This window comes from Perognathus longimembris, chromosome 10, assembly GCF_023159225.1.
Source record: "Perognathus longimembris pacificus isolate PPM17 chromosome 10, ASM2315922v1, whole genome shotgun sequence".
Classification (NCBI taxonomy): domain Eukaryota; kingdom Metazoa; phylum Chordata; class Mammalia; order Rodentia; family Heteromyidae; genus Perognathus; species Perognathus longimembris.
This window is the reverse complement of record NC_063170.1, coordinates 20,628,954-20,647,691: the sequence shown is the minus strand read 5'-3', so window position 1 is coordinate 20,647,691 and position 18,738 is coordinate 20,628,954. Positions and strand designations below refer to the sequence as shown.

The following is an 18,738-nucleotide window of genomic DNA, read 5'->3' as shown; positions in this document are numbered from 1 at the left end:
CCTCTCAGAGAACCATCTGGAAGATGAAGGCTGTCAACTCCTGGCAGAGGCTGTACCCCAGCTGCACATCACCAAGAAGTTGGAGTGAGTTGTCTACTTCACCCCTACATGGTTGGGGGGGGGAGGCTGGGGAGCCCCAGCTGGTCCTAGATGGGTAGGTCATACGTGCCTGCCCCTTGCTTCTGTCCAGGCCACTAGCATTCCACCATTTCATCCTTGCATGTGTGGATGTGTCCATACCCCACCAGTGGCTTGTGTCAGCCCTAGTGGGGTGTGGTGGGGTGGGGTGGGGATTGCGGTGTGGCAGCACTGGGGGGCTGGGGGAATGGATACCGAGGGTGTTGGGGTGGAAAGTGGTGCATTAGGTTGGGGTGCAATTTGGGGGTGAAGGGGTAGGCTGTTGGGATGGAGAGATGAGCAGGAAGGGCATTCATCTATTGGGTGTGCTGTCATGTTAGAGGGGCTGAGGTGGACATGGCATGCAGGTGCATCTGTTGGGCTCCTGGAGTCACTCTAAGGTTGGGGTTGGGGAACAATGCGTTGAGGAAACGTGACTTGGGGCCATGGCTTTGGCTCTGTCTCTTATTCCTGGGGAAGGAATGGGATGTGGCCTCAGTGTCTCCATTTGTCAAATGGAGACAGATTCAGAGGGGAGGAAAACCCCACAGCAGCCCTCGCCACCCAGGAGCTTGATCCTCCAAGTGGGGTGCACATGTGGGGGCTGGGGGATTCTTGGCTCAGCCACATGGCCAGAATCCTTGGAGAGCCTCTGGCTGGGGACTCGGGATAAAGGAGAGCGACAGCCATGAAGCCGCTGAGCATCAGGGCGCTGGAGCTGGCTGGGCCCTCGGTGCCCACTGACGGCTGGCACCCTCCCCTCTCAGCCTCAGTAACAACAGACTCTCCACATCCGGTGTGGCTTCCGTGCTGAGGGCTGTGGACACGTGCCGGAGCCTGGCAGAGCTGCACATCAGGTGGAGTTCCCTCCCCCACCCTCACCCCCAAGCCCTACCTCGCCCTTGCACCCTTTACAGCCCTGGGCACATGTTCTCTACCCAGGCCTAACACACCCCTAAAAGCTGTGTCTGGTGCCCACTCACACCCCATTCCAGCCGGCACACTTGGGGCCAGGTGCCACAGGTCCTGGCGGCATTCGGGGTGCATCCCTGAAGAGCCGACCTGGGCTGAGTGGACCCCAGCCAGCCAAGGCTGGGGGTGGCTCTGCACATCAGAGCCCCCCCCCCACCCAGGGTCAGGCTGAGACCCACCCCTGTCACATACACACGTGACCTGTGAGGGCCGCCCGGACTCTGATCCATGCCTGGAGTCTGGGAGCCGCTCCGAAGACACTGCAGAACTGTGTTTTTCTTTCAGGGTCTTACAGGGTCAGGAGGGTGCTTAGGCACTCCAAGGGATGTTGTGTGCTAGGAAGATGGCCTCAGCAGATGCTTGCTTAACTGGAGGGGTGCAGAGGACGTTTAAGGATCCTTCCAGATCAGAGTTCAATAAAATGACCAAGGAGGGTGGGGAGCGGGGCAAACAGTAGAGACCAGGTCTGCAAAAAAACAAACTTCTTTTCAAATGGTATTTCCACATGTTCGGGTCAGCAACTTTACATTATGTGTCTAAAACCAAACAACTACTAAACAAACATAAAAAGGTCTAGGATAGACCTATCAGTGGATCACAATAGCTTAACAGCTATGTACACATGGTCATCTAAGACAAGGATAAGCAAAAACAACTCCAAGAGAAGGACACAGGAGGATTCTATTGTTGTCATTACGTTTAATGTTCTAGGTGAATTTCCTTTGGCGTACCCTACATGGTTACTGTATGTGATTTTGGTACACTGGATATTGTGTCTATGCCTATCTGATCTAGGGAAGGGAAAGAAAAATGAGGGTGTAACAGATATCACAAGAAATGTACTCACTACCTTATTATGTAACTGTACCCCCTTTGCACAACACCTTGTCAATAAAATTTAATTAATAAAAAAAGAAAGAAAAAAATAATAACCAAGGACCATAACTTCTCCTCCCCTCTGCCTCTCTTCTTTCCACAGTCTGCTGCACAAAGCTGTAGTCCTGATGTTTGCCCAGGAGGCAGGGGAGCAGGAGGGATCCTGGGAAAGGTAGGCCCTCCCACTCCCAGCTCTGCTCTGTCAGGACCACCACCACCCTCCCTGCCACCGGAGGAGGGTGCCATCACCTGCCAAGGAGAGCTTGGCACATTCCCAAAGGGGCAGCAGTGGGCAGGCTTGCGGAGGGCTGCGGCCCTGAATGGGAAGGGCAGAAGCACCTGGCACCTCCCCATCCCCTGGTATGTGAAGGAAGTTCTGAGGTGGAGACTGTGGGTGGCAGGCCCAGGAGGGGCTGGGGAGCTGCCTAATGAGGCGCAGGGGATGAAGACCTTCCGCAAGACCCAGAGGGCTGCCTGGCCTGTAGCTCGTATGGTGGTCAGAACTTCTAGTGCCTGCAAACACGTTAGGGAGTGTCACCTCCTTCAGGGTAGCCTTCTGGATTTCCCCAGCCCCTCACAGGGGTGAGGGACTCTGTGCTCCTAGATGTCTAAGTGCACTCTCCTGTGTGGGATGGGAACTCAGGAGGGATGGTTAGGGCTGCCTCTGATGTCACTGATGGGTGATGCGATGAACAGTGAAGGGAAATCAGCCTTTACTATATGAGCAGCAAGCACCAATAAGACAGCTGGCCCCAGGGAGCGGTCACGTGACTGGTCCTGAGCCACACGCCAGGGTACAGTCAGAACTTCCTGGCGCCTGGGGGAGCACAGACACTGGCTGCTGGACAGCCAGGCCGGGGTAGATGCTGGTGACTCTGGCTGAGGAACCTGCGCATTCCTACAGTGCTGCACTTCTCCACAGCCGCTCACCCCTGGGGGCCTCGGAGCTGCCCTCCAGCTCCCGAGACATCAGGTATGGAGGTGACCCCTAGACCTCGACAGAGCTCATGCCTCTTCTCATCCTGTCCCCAGGCCTCAAGCCCCAGCCCCGCAGGCTCCCTAGGGGCAACCCCTCACCCACAAGTTGTGGTGGGCTTCCTGTTTCTTACCCCCTGCACAGTCCCTCTCTGCTACCTTCCATAACTTGGGGGAACCCATGACCATAGCCCCAGCACTGGGCCCCATGGGGATTCTGCATGGCGTGGGGGGCAGGGGGGGGGGACCAGCGGTCAGTGGGCCTCTGCTCCCCTGATCCTGGGCCTGGGCCTCGGCTTTGCTCTGCCATGCAGTTTCCCACCACACCCCTCCTCTTGTCTGTTTGTCCATCTCTCCATTTCCTGTGTCTTTCAAAGTTTGGTTCTTTTTCTCTGTGGGCCTTAATTTTGTTGTCTGTCCTCGCTCTCCCTTGCCCTTGCCCTCTCCTGTCCCCAGTCCCTGTGCTCCTCATCTCCGACACTGCCTCCCTCTCTCTGCATGTGCAATAACATCTTAAGCATTTGCTGTGTGTCGGCCTATTTGCCTGTCTGTCTGCCTGGGTTCTAGGCACGGTCAGTCCCCTCCTCTCCTGCCAGCCTGCCTGGGGTCCGGGGTGACAGGAGGCCTGAGCGGGCGCTGCAGGGCTGTGGTCTGCCCCTCTGCAGGCTGACGCACTGCGGCTTCCAGGCCAAGCACATACAGAAGCTCTGCAAGATCCTGGGGGGATACCGGCGCCCCCACCACCCTGTCCAGCTGCGTCATCTCGAGTGAGTGTTCATGGAAGAGAAAATGACAGGGGTCAGAGGACCCAGGGGCCTTTGTCACTCTATTCCCAACCACCTCTCTCTCTTTGACCCCCTCTGAACCTCAGCGAAGAGCCTGGGGGAGTCCCAGGTGTGCTGAGACCTGGCTGAGCAGCCTAGGCTGGGTGCCCAGTCTCTGGAACAGCCCAGTGGCAGGTGTAGGGGGGGGGCACACTTGCTCCACCCTCACCTAACCCCTCTCCTTTCCCTTCCAGCCTATCAGGCAACGCCCTGGGAGATAATGGGGTGGCTCTCTTGGCCCAGCTGCTCCCAGGCCTGGGGCCCCTGCAATCCTTGAAGTAAGTAGCCAGCTAGGAAGGGCTGTGTGGTCATCACCCACAAGTGGGGTGGGGATGTCCTGACTCCCCTCCCTTCTGGAGGTCAGGCTGAAGATGGGATCAGGAAATACATGTGAGTCCCCAGGGCCAGCCCTGACATGGAGCAGGTACTCCACAAAGGGCAGCTCTGTCGTAGACACTGTTTGCTCTGAATGGACTGACCATGGCTTATTTCTCATAGAGACGGACTCACCTCCAGCCTCAGGCCACGTGGGGTGTGGCAGGCATGGGGTACTGTGGATAGCATTAGGGAAGCATGCTAGGGGTGGACGGCTGGGATTCTGGGCCCAGCCCTTCTGGGCCCAAGAAGGGACATTTGGTGGGACTCAGACTGGTGGGTAGGCAAGGAGGGTTTATACTCGAGGGGGCACCCAAGGATAGTGCCTGGGTCAGCTCACAGGTCCTGAGGAACTGATGAAGACAGGAAAGATGTTTTTGTTTTTGTTTTGGGGGGGGTGGAGAGGGGAGGACCAAAAATGAGGCCAGAAATCCCCTATCTTAGCCTGTGGCACATTTCGATGTTCTTGGCTCCCATGGCCCCTCCCTTCTCCTAAGCTTTCCTTGGCCAAACTGAGAGGTCAGAGGTCACAGGCCCTGGGTTCCCAGATGATGGTGCTGTGTATGTACTGAGTGACCTTGAGCAAGTTATGAGACCTCTCTGATCCCCTGAGGTGACAGCCACGGTCTGTGGTTACAATGAGTGCTAAGGCCTGAGCCTCCGCTGCCAGTGCACCAAGAGAAGCCGACCAGGAAAGGAGGTGTCTTCAGACACTGCAGGGGCCTGCATGCGGGCAGGGAGGGGCAGGAAGGAGAGAAGAGGACATGTGGCTTGAGCTCCGGTGGCCTTTTAATACTAACTATAAGTACCTTGGTAACTCAGTGCCCTACTTGTGCCCTGGGCCTGAGTTAATGGGACATGCAATGGTGGTTAATCAGCTGACAGGGTTGAGAGAGCAGCGGAGGCCTTGGCCCTGCTATTGGAACAGAGTTCACATCGTCCTCTGCCACCAGGCCCCAGCTCCCTTCAACAGATGGGGCGACAGAGCCCAGATCTGGCCCACAAGGGAACTTGGGTTCCAATCTCAGCCCTGTCTCCCACCTGGCGGGCTACCCTGGGCAAGCTCTTGTCCCTGGCTGGCCCTCGTTTCCCCAGCTGTCCAGTGAGGTTGGAAGGGGTATGCTCTCTCTGGGATGGTCATCGGACACCGAGTCAGCCCTCCTTCCCTGGGCCCCTGACACCATGAGGGGACCTCCGTCCTGGGTGGCCTCTGTTAATGTCCCTGTGACCTCTCAGCCTCAGCGAGAATGGTACGTCCCTGGCCACGGTGCTCAGCTTGGCCCAGTGCATGGCTACCCTGCCATGGGTTTTCCACGTGGACATCAGGTAAGGGTTTCTTCCGGCCCGCGGCCCCACCGTCCCCTCCACCCTCGGGCCACCAGCTTCCACTTGGGCCATTTGTCTACCAGGTCACTACATATGCTCCCCCGGGGCCTTGGTCAGGACAAACGCGCTGGGCGAGCACGGGGTGTTGAATGAATGAATGTGTGAATGAATGAGTATGGTCTCCTAGACGCTCAAAGGTCTACCATGGGACATCACCTTTCCCTTTGTCACACTCCTGATCGTCCTCCAACTGGAAGTGCCCTGGTAGCCACCATACCTGCCTTACCCATCTTATGCGCTCTCTGGAATTGATGAGAGCCTAGAACAAAGACACCAGTCACCCCACAGCCTCCCACCATTTCTCTGAGGATTTTCCTTCCTGGAGGATCCCCAAGAATGGAGGTGCCGTGGTGGGTAGCCGGTCCACACTTGACTGTTTCCCAGTTGTGTAGTCTTGAGCAGGTCCTTGAGGTTGCCATGCCTCTGTCTCCTCCTCTGTAAAATGGAGCCACGGACAATTCCTTTCTTCATGGATTTATTGTAAGAACCAGTGAGATCCGGTGGTGTGCCCAGCATGAGTTTTGAGCAATGCCATCATTGGTTGTTTTAGTAAGAAAGCAGGTCTCGTTCCCCCCACCCCACCCCAGCCTGCCCTCTTGGGTCTGGCCAGGGTGGCATCTTTGGGCCTGGGAAAGGAGACTTTTGCCTTTTTTGTTTTTAAAGCTGCGGTCTCTTCACTTCCAGCTTTGAGAACCAGCACATCCTCCTGACAGGAAACAAGACAGGAAGGTGAGGAGGGGGAGCTGTGGGAGTAGGGGTTCCCTCTTGTTCTGGGCCCCCCTTCCTGCAGGTGCCCTCTCCCAATGAGCCCAGGAGTGGGCTGCTGAGGTCTGATGCACAAGAATTCACCTGGCATTTTCAGGTCCCCTTCCCCCTCCCCCATAACCAGCCCCCTTCCATCTGTCTTGGAGGGGGCAGGGAAGGCACACAAAGGGAGCAGTTATGTGACTTCCCTCAGGGACAGAAGGTGTGGACTGGTCAGGAGAGCCGCAGCCACAGTCCTTTCACACTTGAGAATAGACTTTGATCTGCATGGTCTCAGTGCTCAGAGAAAACGTTTTCCATGCCTTCCAAGAGAACATGCACCTATCTATTTTAGCACTTCACGGATACTCCTGGCTGCCCCCTGGTGGTTATGGGGGAAGGCTGGCTGCGAGCCAGACTTAGCGAGGGACCCTGGGCTGAGTGACTTTGGAGCTAACTGGTTTTTTGTTTTGTTTTGGGGTTTTTTTTAATTAAATTTTATTGACAAGGTGATGTACAGAGGGGGTACAGTTACATAATAAGGGAGTGAGTGCATTTCTTATCATATTGGTTACACTGTCCCTCATTTTTCTTTCCCTTCCCTAGTTCAGATAAGCATATGTACAATATCCAGTGTACCAAAAGCATATACAGTAACCAAATGGGGTATGCCACAGGAAATTCAACTAGTACGTAAAACCTAACAATGATAAAATCCTCCTGTTTCCCTCTGGAGTTCATTTTGCTTAGCACCATCTTATATATTCATATGTACATAGCTGATGAGCTCTTGTGAACCTCTGATAGGTCCATCCTAGGCCTTTTTATGCTTATTCAGTAATTGTTTGGTTTTAGAGACATAATGTAAAGTCACTGACCAAAACATGGAGATACCATTTGAAAAGAAGTTTGTTGTTTTACAGACATGATCTCTATTGTTCTCCCCTCCACCCCACCCCAACAAACCACATCAGGGAGACCATGCACCTTTGTTCTCTGTGCTCTAGGCTCATCTTGATCAACATTATTTGTTCAAGATCTGAACATTTCCCTGCAAATGCCATTATTTTATCATTTCTAATTGCTATGTAGTATTCCATTGTGTACCGTTACCACATTTTTTGGAGCCATTCATCTGTAGTGGGGCATCTGGGTTGTTTCCATAGTTTAGCTATTGTGAATTGTGCAGCAGTAAACATGGATGTGCAGGTGTCTTTATGGTGTCCTGGATCTTGTTGTTCTGGATAGATGCCTGAGAGTGGTATGGCTGGGTCACAGGGTATGTCTATGCTGAGTTTTTTGAGGAACCTCCATACTGTTCTCCAGAGTGGTTGTACTAGTTTACGCTCCCACCAACAGTGGGGAAGGGTTCCTCTTTTCTGCATCCCCTCCAGCATTTGTTGTTGTGTGAGTTCAGAGTATAGGCCATTCTAACTGGGATGAGGTGGTAACTCAGGGTTGTTTTTATTTGCATTTCCTTTACTACCAGGGATGTTGAACATTTCCTCATATGTTTCTTTGCCATTTTTTATTTCTTCTCCTGTGAAGTCTCTCTTTAGCTCCTTTGCCCATTTCATAATTGGTTTACTGGATTTGGAGGGGGTTAGTTTCTTGAGTTCTCTGTAGATGACGGATATTAGGCCTTTGTCTGTTGCTGTGGAGCTGTTTTTGAGCCATCTGAAACCAGGGACAGTTCTCAGTCAGGTGATCCTGCTCCCTAAATCTGTTTCTGGAGATCCTCTCAGGTCTTAACCCACAGAGAACTGAGGTGCATGTGAATCCCTAGCCAGTGGCAGAGATGGAAGGGGCTCCATCCTGGCTCACTCACCTGGTCAGGTGCTGCACAGCTGACCAGGTGTGAGCTAGTGGCTTTTCTCCGGCTTCCCCACCTGCACAAGGAGGGCCTGTCCCTGGACTACATCCGGCCCCGACTTCTGAGCGGGAGTTCATCATGGTGAACTGAACTCACCTTTCAAATGTCTCCTCACCTCAGGGGTGTATTGGCTGCTGGACCTTTTCCAGAGCTCCGGGCAGGAACCCAGATCTCGGGGTTCGGCCAGCGCTGCATCACCAGGAGCTTCTGGTATTGTGTCCCTCTTCTCACTTAGGAGTGATTACAGTGGGGGTGAGGGGGTCAGGAAATGGGCAGAGGGTACAGGGTCAGGATTAGTGATTAAGAGGCAGAGAGTTTGAGAAAAGGGAAAAGATAGAGCAGTGACTGTGAGGGTCAGAGCCAGGGCTGGAGGCCAAGACCAGGGCCGGGGCTGGGGGCCAAGACCAGGGCCGGGGCTGGAGGCTGAGGTCAGAGCCAGGGTTAGGGCTGAGGCCAGGGCCAGAGCTGGGGGCTGAGGGCTGAGGTCAGGACCAGGGTTAGGGCGAAGGGCTAAGGCCAGGGCCAGAGGTGGGGCTGAGGGCTGAGGCCAGGGCTGGGGCTAAGGGCTGACAGGGCCTATGGGGCAACTCAGTGGCCCAAACCTCCTACATTGTCCAGAGAGAAGCCTCCATATTTTTCTGAAACATACAGGCCAGCCCAGCCATCCCCTGCCTGATTACCATCTTAATTGAGGACACCCATTTCCAGAATATAGCATGCATGTACAGTACAAGGGAAGTTGAGCCATGGAGAAAAGGCAAACTGCTTTTGGTGGAGCCTGACCTGGCTTAGAACTTCCCCAGCTCTGCCAGAAGGGGCTTTGAGACCCAAGTGGGTCTCACATCTTCCCATAAGAGAGACAGCTGGAAGAGGTGGTCTGGACCCCAGACAGGAGAGACAGCATGCACCAAAGCCCTGAGGAGGGAAATTCAGCTTTAGGAGATATTTCAGTGTGGCTGGAGCTAAAGTAGCCGAGTAAAAGAAGACCAATGAAGCTGTGGGAAAGACATTTGCTTATTTATTTATTTATTTTTTGTCAGTCTCAGGGCTTGAACTCAGGGCCTGATTGCTGTCCCTGAACTCTTTTTCCTTAAAGCTAGAGCTCTACCACTTTGAGCCACAGCTCCACTTCTGGCTTTCTGGTGATTAATTGGAGATAAGAGTCTTACGGGGACTTTCCTACCCAGGCTGGCTTTGAACTGCTGTCCTCAGATCTCAGCCTCCTGAGTAGTTAGGATTACAGGCCTGAGCCACCACCAGCTCCCAGATGACATTTGCTTTTTGACCCAAGGATAATAGGGAGTCAGAGAGGGTTTTGTGCACCATTAAAAGATGAAACTCTTAATGGGGCACCAGTAGCTCATGCTTGCAACCTAAGCTACTCAGAAAAGTTGAGATCTGAGGATTGTAGTACAAAGTCAGCCTGAGCAGGAAGGTCCATGAGACTCTTACCTCCAATTAACCAGCAATGGAGCCGTAGCTCAAGTGGTAGAGCTCTAGCCTTGAACAAAATAGCTCAGAGACATATCCCAGGCCCTGCATTCAAACCCCAGGACCAGCACCAAAAAAAAAAAAAAGATAAGACTTGCTGTATGGGGCTGGGAATATGGCCTAGTGGCAAGAATGTTTGCCTTGTATACATAAAGCCCTGGGTTCAATTCCTCAGCACCACATATACAGAAAATGGCCAGAAGTGGTGCTGTGGCTCAAGTGGCAGAGTGCTAGCCTTGAGCAAAAAAGAAGCCTGGGACAGTGCTCAGACCCTGAGTCCAAGGCCCAGGACTGGCAAAAAAAAAGACTTGCTGTATGGTGAGGTGGAGGTGGGTGATGGTGGGAGCTGGGGATGTAGAGTGTTCAGGTGAGGGAGGGCGGGTCCCGAGCTCAGGCCAGGTGCTAGAAGGGACTCAAAGGATCCCTGGATGGCAGCTGGGTGCTCAGGGGCTCTTAACTATGGCTCTCAGAGTCCTGGGGAGCAGAGCTAAGGGGCTGTGGGGGAGGAGCCTGGGGAGCAGCTGGGGAGCAGGGCGGCTGGGGTAGGAGAGTCCCAGGCTGGACAGGAGCCCACGCCCTCTCTGATCCTCTGCTCTTCTTCCCACTGCCCTTGCCCAGCCTCAAGGAGTGTCCACTGAACCCCCCCAGCCTCACTCGGCTCTTCCACTCTCTAGAGGCGTGCCCAGGGCCACTGGAAATTCGGTGAGTGACAAGACATAGCCACGAAAGCACAAAGAGGTGTCTTTCCAGAGGCCTGGGGCAAGGCCAGCAAGACTTCCGGGTCCCTCCCTGCCATCCCCTTCCCTGCCCACGGCCCCCCTCATCCCGCCTCTGTTCCTGAAAGTCTTCCTGGAGTGCCCTCTCCTTCTTAGGAGGCTCCTCCTCCACAAGCGGCTGAGGGGACCAATGGCTTTAGCTTCAACTCCTGCACCTGCCGAGTGGACAGTCACCCTGGCCTGTGGCTGCCGTTGCTGTAATTCTACAGGATAATTACCTCACGACAAGAGAGGCGCCAGTGGCTCATGCCTACTCAGGAGGCTGAGATCTGAGGATCGCAGTTCAAAGCCAGCCCAGGCAGGAAAGTCCATGAGACTCTTATCTCCAATAAGCCATCAGAAGTGGCACTGTGACTTAAGGTGGTAGAGCACTAGCCTTGAGCTGAAGAGCTCAGGGTCAGTAGCCAGGCCCTGAGTTCAAGTTCCACAATGGAAAACAAACAAGGCTACAGTCTTGCTTCCTGCCTGTGGATCCGCCGCAATTTCCCCCTTCCAACAGGATGATTCACGTGACCCACAGGCATGTGTTCCCACGCCATGTTGACCCTGGAGATCCAGCCATGTGGACCCCATTCACTGGGGGCTGCTTTGGTTTCTTTGAGGCAGGGTCTCACTACGTAGTCCAGGCTGGCCTCCCCAGTGCTGGGACAGCAGGTATGCAACCTCGCCGGGTTCTTTTTGGCCAGGATTGGGGCTGGTGCTCTCTCGCTCTCTCTTGACTTCTCCATTCAAAGCTGGCACTCTACCACTTGAGCCATGCCTCTCCTTCTGGCTTTTTGGGGTGGTTAATTGGAGATAAGAGTCTCCTAGCCTGTCTTGGAAATTAGATCCTCAGATCTCAACCTCTTAAGTAATTAAGATAATAGGCATGAGCTACCACACCCAGGTGGATCCCTTTTCCTTTTCTGTGCTAGTTTTGGGGCTTGGATTCAGGGCTCACACTCTCCCTCAGCTTTTTCATTCACAGCTGGCACTCTACCACTTGAGCCCCACCTTGTTGGTGAATTGGGGATAAGAGTTTTTCAGATTAGTCCGTCCTGGCTGGCTCTGAACCTCCATTCTCAGATCTTAGCCTCCTGAGTAGCTAGGATTATAGGCATGACCCAGCACCTGGCTGGATTCATTTTCTAACAAGCTACTTTGAAATAGTTTTAGACCTGATTTGCAGGCCAGTTTCAAGAGGGAACACAGCGAGGTTTCCCCCCACTGCACCCCGGTTTCCCAGTTGCCAGCATCTGGTGTTGCCGTGAGGAAGATGCAGACTGTCGACTTTGGACTTTGGTGGAACATGGCCAGTTTTCCTATGGGTGCCTGCCATCTAGAACCCTGTCCCTTCACCTCTTCTGCTCTCCGGCAGCCTCCCTCGCTTGCTTTCCCATTCCTGTCCTGCTAGTTTTGAGGTATACCGGGAAGGTATGTGTGTCTGGTGTTTAAGCAATTAAACTGCAGGTTTGGGCTTTCAGGAAGAGCAGAAGGGAGGGGAAGGGCCTGAGTCATTGTGTCATCTCTGGGCTGTGTGCCATCAACTAGAAGAATGGCTGCTGATGTTGAACTTGACCTCCTGAACCTGACCAAGGCTAGGGTGATCAGACTTCCTCACCATGAAGTTAGTTTCATTTCAACAGCAGTGTGTGTGTGGACACACGCACACACACACATACACACACACACACACACACACACACACACACACACACACACACACACACACACACACACACACTGCTCATAGGGCTTGAACTCAAGGGCCTGGGCCCTGTCCCTGAGCTTCTTTTTCTCAAGGAGAGCACTCTACCACTTGAACCACAGCACCACTTCAGCTTTTTCTGAGTAGACCATTGGAGATAAGAGTCTCAGTGACTTTCCACATGGGCTAGCTTGGAACCCTGATCCTCAGATCTAAGCCTCCTAAGTAGCAAGGATTACAGGAGTGAGCCACTAGCACCCAGCTCAACAGCATGTTTATTATGGAGTCGTCAAGCATAGATAAAGTAGAGATGAGTGTGACCTGGTAGCACATGCCTGTAACTTCAGCTACACAGGAGGCAGAGATCAAGATGACCTCTGTCTGAGGCTGGCCAGCCAAAGTTTGAGACTCGCACTGAAAAACCTACATTGGATGCTGAGGGTAGAAAGACAAGGATCAGAGCTGGTCTGAGCACAGGTCCTGCCTCACTGGGCCTGGCAGTGGGATGTGACACTGATATAAAAGCACCTTGCTGGTGGCTCATGCCTGTAATCCTAGCTACTCAGGTGCTTGTGATCTGAGGATCTTGGTTCAAAGCCAGCCCGGGAAAGGAAACTCTGAGACTCTAATCTCCAATTAATCGCAGAAAAAGCAGGAAGTGGCACTGTGGCTCAAAGTAGTAGAGCACTAGCCTTGAGATAAGAAGCTCAGAGACAGCGCCCAGTCCCCAAGTTCAAGCCCCATGACTGACCAAAAATAAACAAATAAAATAAAAGCGCCTTACCAACTGCAAACCACCATGACACCTGCAGAAGACTGTTAGCAGTGATCACAGGCGCTTCCTGCTCCGGTCCGCTGGCCACCGGGGCTGGAGGCGGACCCTGGGGGTGCGCAGACCGTCAGTTCCCATTGGTTCAAAACAATAGCCGAGTGTGAAAACCTGACCTTTCCCCAGCCAGACCCCACAGCGCCACGGCCTTGGGACGTGCTGGAAGCGCCGTATGGGGAGGTGTGGGGGGAAGACCACCCTGGGGCTAGCCCCTAGGCCTGGGGGCACAAAGGGCCAAGCAAAGCTGTAGTGTGGGTCCTGGCAGAGGTGACACTGGGAGGTTCCAGAAGGCCACTCATCCTGTCCCCTCCCCCAAAGAGATGCTCCCCCAAGAATAGGGGAGAAGGAGGGAGGAGGGAAGGCAGCCCACAGGCCTTTGGGGACAGGAAGTGACTGCTGTGGGCTCCAGTCCCCAGGGGCAGCTGTATGTGACTCAGAGAAGGCAGAGGCTTGGGGTGGGAGCCTGCAGCTTCTCCTAAGGGCATTGGATTCCCGTGAACTGTTTGAACAAGTGATGAGTGGGTTGATGGGGTTTTGATAGGGCAGGTGTATGTGCCTGCATGCACACACACACACACACACACACACACACACACACACACACGAGCACACACCACCACCCCCCCCCACCCCACCCCCACACACCACTAGTTGGCATCTCTCCTGTGCTGACCTGCCGCTTGCTGAGTTTCTGGATCAAGGCAGCATCCTTTTCTCAATGCCTGTGTTTTGAATACTCCAAATACTTGGCCCTCAAACCCTAAACTTGCCACTCCAGTGACTAGGAGAAGTTACTTGCAGCCTAGTGGCCATCAGCTGTATCTAGTAGCACATGAAAGGCTCTGACAAGTCCTGCAGCAAAGATGTCTTCATTCGCCCTTCCTCCTTGGCCAGCCCCATGTTAAATCAGAGGTCTGGAGTTGGGGATGGGGGTTGGGGGGGAGTGTTTCCAGCAACTCTGGCTAAGTGTCATCTCTAGGAGGCTCTGTCTGCCTTTCTAGAAGGTTCCCTGGCCTCATTCAGGTGTTTTGTTTCACAGGTTGTCCTGCAAGGCCCTGAGTGACAAGAGCCTGGAGACCTTGCTGCCTTGCTTGTCCCGGATGCCCCAGCCAAGCCTGCTGCAGTAAGATGGGACCCTTCCCTGTCTCCTGTCCCTGTCCCCAGGGCTCTGCTCTGAGAAGCCGTCCTCTGCTTCCCCCTCCATCCTCTCACACACTTCCTTTATTTCATCTGGCCCAACTTAGGACTCTATCCCTTTCTAGCTCTAGCCTTTGCTAACCTTGGGCTAACCTTGGGGGAGTTCTCTTCTTAGTTTTCTCTTCTGAACAACGCTATTCGTATCCCCAGCTCTTCCTCAGGGTGGGATTTAAACAGATAGGTGCCTAAAAAGCACTTGAAGACTGGTGGTTGAGCTGAGGTGGGTGACCTAAGCTTGTAATCCTAGCTACTCAGAGGTCAGAGAATGGTTCCTCCTGGGTCAAGTTTCCAAGCCAGGTTTTTGGTGGCTCACGCCTGTCATCCTAGCTAGTCAGGAGGAGGCTGAGATCTGAGGATCACAGTTCAAAGCCATCCCCAGCAAGAATGTCCGTGAGACTCTTCTCTCCAATTAACCACCAGAAAACCAGATGTGGCACTGTGGCTCAAAGTGGTAGAGTGCTAACCTTGAGCAAAAAAAAAAAAAAAGAACTCAGGGACAGCACCTAGGCTGAGATCAAACCCCAGAACTGGATGGAAAAAAAAAAAAAAAGGTTTTCAAGACCCTATCTCATTCAGGGAGAGTTAGGCCCCTTCACCTGCCCGCTGCTACCCCAGCCCACCCCCACCCCCACCCCCCCACCCCCCACCCCCTGACGCCAGCACTCCTTCCTCTGTGTTCCTCCTCTGTGCTGCTCCAAGTGCCCCCCCCCCCCCCCACGCATCGCCCTCTAGCCCTTGTCAGTGAAGAGAAATGCATTGGGATTTTGTGTTGTTTTCTACGCTTATTTCAGGAGAGAACCTGGCTTTATCACCAGGTTCTTTTTTAAACATTTTAACTCCCATGTGAACATACTGTCCAACTTACGTTTTTCATAAAATCAAACTTTTTCTTAAGGTCAAATTTGTCTTGCAGTGATGTGGTAAGTTGCCAAATAATCGAGATTATTTTAAATGTTTTGTTCCTACACTTTTTTTTTAAATTAAAATTTACCTTCAGTGTGAAAAAAAAAAGACCCTATCTCAACAAACCAGCTTAGTGTGGTACCTCATGCCTATGGCCCAACCACCCCAGAGGCACAGATTGGAGGTTTAAAGTTTAAGATTATCTCCAGGCAAAAACCATAGAACTCTTCCTGAAAAACCACTAAACAGCTGCCAGGTGCTAGTAGTACATGCCTGTAATCCTAGCTATTTAAGAGACTGAGATCTGAGAACCACGGTTCAAAGCCAGCCCCAGGTAGGAGAGTCTATGCAACTCTTATCTCCTTTTAATGGGCAGAAAGCTAGACGTGGAGGTGTGGTTCAAGTGATAGAACACTAGTCTTGAGCACAAAAGCCAAGCAAGACTATGATGCCTTCAGTTCAAGCCCAGCACTGCCAAAAATAAATAAAAATAATATATTAATAAAATATGTATTTTTGCCCTACCTGGAAAATATGATGACACTCCAGTAGTGTGGCAAAAACCAAGGGGGAGGTGTGTGACTAACAGGCTATCCTCTCTTTCTCTCTCTCTCTCTCTCTGGCCGCTGGACAGGTCACTACCCCACACAGACTGAGGTCATGAATGTACGTCACCCATTGTTTGTTTTTCTTTTTTTGCCAGTCCTGCGGCTTGGAATTCAGTCACCTATTGTTTGTTTTTCTTTTTTGCCAGTCCTGGGGCTTGGACTCAGGGCCTGAGCACTGTCCCTGAGCTTCTTGTTGCTCAAGGCTCCTGCTCTAACCCTTGAGCCACAGCACCACTTTTAGCTTTTTCTGTATATGTGGTGCTGAGGAATCAAACCCAGGGCTTCATGCATGCTAGGCAAGCACTCTACCACTAAGCCACATTCCCACACCCTGTCACCCATTGTTTTTTGAAAGGTTACTATTTAACCCCATCCAGGGGAGGAATTTAAGCAGAATTAGCCAAGGTATTTTTTTTTAACTCTGTTTTCTGATTTGGGCTCAGACTGGTTTGAACTTAAAAAGGATGTACTTTAAGGACAGGGAGGAGAGCCGCCGCCGTAGAGATGGAAAAATACAACAGGAAATTAAATCATATTAGAAGCAGCAAGAGCTCAGAGGCCGTGCCCTGCCCGTCTAGGGTGCTCTGCCATCTCTCCTCATCTGCCTGGGACCTTGCTTCTTCTAATCCAGGGGAGGAAGGGTGGAGAGTGGCTGGGTTTAGAGATGATCTTTAGTCACAATGGATGAGCTCAGATGAAAGTGAGCAGGCCGCGGACCTCCAACCAGAGAGGAGCTTCTCACTGCTCCAACCACATAGCCTCAGCCTCACTCTTTATCTGCACTGGGAATATGATGGCCAGCCTGACTGGCCCTGGGCTTTGTTTTATTCAACCCACTGTGTGTGTGTGTGTGTGTGTGTGTGTGTGTGTGTGTGTGTGTGTGTGTGTGTGTGTGACGGAGAAAGAGCCTACTGTGCAGCAGGCCCTGTCTTGGGCCTAGGGAAAGAAATAGGGTCCTTGTCTTCTTGGAGCTCACCCTGTAGTAGCAGAGTTGAAGAAAAAGCTGAATAAAATCCCGCCGGGTTCATGATATGGTGTTTTCTCCAGGTGGTAAATGAGTCTCTAGAGATGACTTAGAGGGTAGCAAAAGTGGTCAGGCTGGGCTCGGTGGTTGATGCCTGTAATTCTACTGACTCAGGAGGCTGAGAGCTGAGGATTGCTGTTTGAAGCTAGTCAGGCAGAAAAGTCTGTGAAACTCTTATTCCAACTAACCAGCCAAAAGCTAGAGATGGAGGTGAGGCTCAGGAGGTAAAGTGCCAGCTGAGCAAGCAAGCTGAGTGTGAGGCTCTGAGTTCAAGCCCCAGTACTAGCACAAAAGAAGAAAGGAGGGTGGGGAGGAGAAAGGGGGAAGGAGGAGGAGGAAGAAGAAGAGGAGGAGGAAGAAGAGGAAGAGGAAGAGGAGGAGTGGCGGAGTGGTGGTGGTGGAGCGGGAGAGGAGCTGTTGCAGCCTGTGTGAAACAGTGGGCCGGTGGTGGGGCATGGGCAGATCTCAGGTGTGGAGCTGAGAGGGCACCACAGGGGTGAGATGGCCCCATCTGGTCTTCTCTAAAAGTGTGGTGTACAACTGGGTGTCTTCGCCCTTGGGACACTGGAGAGCATTTGGGGTTGCTTGACAGGGGCAGGGCTGGCCACTAATGCATATAAGCCCAGAGCCTGCCAAACTCCATGTAGATAGAAGACAGCTGCCCATAGCACAACCCACTGAGCCCCAAGTCCTCATAGTCCCCACTCTGCCCCAAGGACCCAAAGCTTCCTTTCTGATCAGCAAGGACTTGCCTGCCCGATCCTATTTACAATACAAAGCAGCAAGAACCATGGCAATCGTGGCCCTGCCAGCCAGTGCCAGGCATGCACTAGGCAAAGAGGACTAGGTCCTCACGCCCAGGAGAGGAAGGTATGCCACCATTCGCCTTGGTTTTCCAGATGCAGCGGCTGAGGCTCAGAGGGCAAATGCCTTGTTCAAGGTCACACAGCAGTGAGCAGACCTAGGACTCCATTCCAGTCTGCTTGTTGCAGCTTCCCTTCTGTGTCCCTGCCCGGTTCCTGCCTGCCTCCCGGAGCTACAGACACTCGGTGTCCTCCTCCCTTCCCCACACTTCCTTGGCTACTAATCTTGTTTGACTCTGCTTTGTCCTCAGGCTGAGCCAGAAGCAGCCATCGCCTCGGAGCCCCTGGCTGCTGGCTGGCATCCTCCCCCTGAGCCCTCGGCTTCGGAAGCTGGAGATCAGGTGGGCCTCAAGCTCAGATTCCTTTGGGAGGGCTGGGCCTGGAGTCTGACCCGTTGAAGGAGGACCCAGGCCAGAGTCCCCAGGCTGTGAGAGGGGAGGCCGAGCCCGCTGCTGTCTTCTACAGGTCCCTGAATCAAGCAACCCTACACTTCGGATGCAAGGAGGAGCCACAAGGCCTGGACTGTGGGTGAGGCCCCCGCACGGTGTTGGCAGCCTGTGGAGTGTGGGGAGGAGTAGACCTGGGTCTCCAGTGGCCAGAACATAGGGAGGACCCTGCATGGGGTTCTGGTTTTCCAACAAAGGTCCCCAAGAGGTTCAGGATTGTTTTTTTTCTCCAGTCGTGGGGCTTGAACTCAGGGCCTAGGTGCTGCCCCTGAGCTCTTTCGCTCAGGCTAGCCTTCTACCACTTTGAGTCAGGTTCATTGGTGGTCAACTGGAGATAAATCACATGGACTTTCTTGCCCACGCTGGCTTTGAACCGCGATCCTCAGATCTCAGGCTCCTGAGTAGCTGGGATTATAGGTGTGAGCCACCAGGGCCCAGGGAGGTCCAGGCTTTATTGGAGGTGCAAACAGGAATTCTGTGTCCAGCTGGACCAGAACTCGGGGACCTGGACCAGGGGGAGAGGCTTCACCACCCATCCAAGATGTCAAATTCCCACAGCATGATGGCCCAGCTTCCTACCTCGGCTCTCGGCCCTCACAGCTGTGAATGCAGGGTTGCAGAGCATTTGCAAGGCCGGAGCTCCTGGCAAGGCCCAGGCATCCTTCCTCTGCCCACCCCCCATGGGGCTGCCTGCTGTGGGGGCTGCGTTGAAGGCAGTCGCCGCCCTGGAGGCAGGTCCATGGGACAGTGGGCGCCCTTTGCAAGTGGAGAG

The 18,738-nt window shown here is 53.3% G+C and overlaps 1 protein-coding gene across 1 annotated transcript in view; it reads left to right on the top strand.

Moving 5' to 3' along the window:
• Nucleotides 1-18,738, top strand: part of Nlrc5 (NLR family CARD domain containing 5) — a 62,807-nt gene that overhangs the window by 24,678 nt on the left and 19,391 nt on the right. The window contains exons 15-27 of the mRNA XM_048355534.1: nt 1-84; nt 885-974; nt 2,069-2,137; nt 2,870-2,938; nt 3,606-3,707; nt 3,959-4,042; nt 5,376-5,465; nt 6,210-6,254; nt 8,263-8,352; nt 10,252-10,335; nt 13,965-14,048; nt 17,772-17,861; nt 17,986-18,048. Coding sequence (XP_048211491.1) covers nt 1-84; nt 885-974; nt 2,069-2,137; nt 2,870-2,938; nt 3,606-3,707; nt 3,959-4,042; nt 5,376-5,465; nt 6,210-6,254; nt 8,263-8,352; nt 10,252-10,335; nt 13,965-14,048; nt 17,772-17,861; nt 17,986-18,048 — 1,044 coding nt within the window. The remainder of the gene's footprint in view (nt 85-884; nt 975-2,068; nt 2,138-2,869; nt 2,939-3,605; nt 3,708-3,958; nt 4,043-5,375; nt 5,466-6,209; nt 6,255-8,262; nt 8,353-10,251; nt 10,336-13,964; nt 14,049-17,771; nt 17,862-17,985; nt 18,049-18,738) is intronic.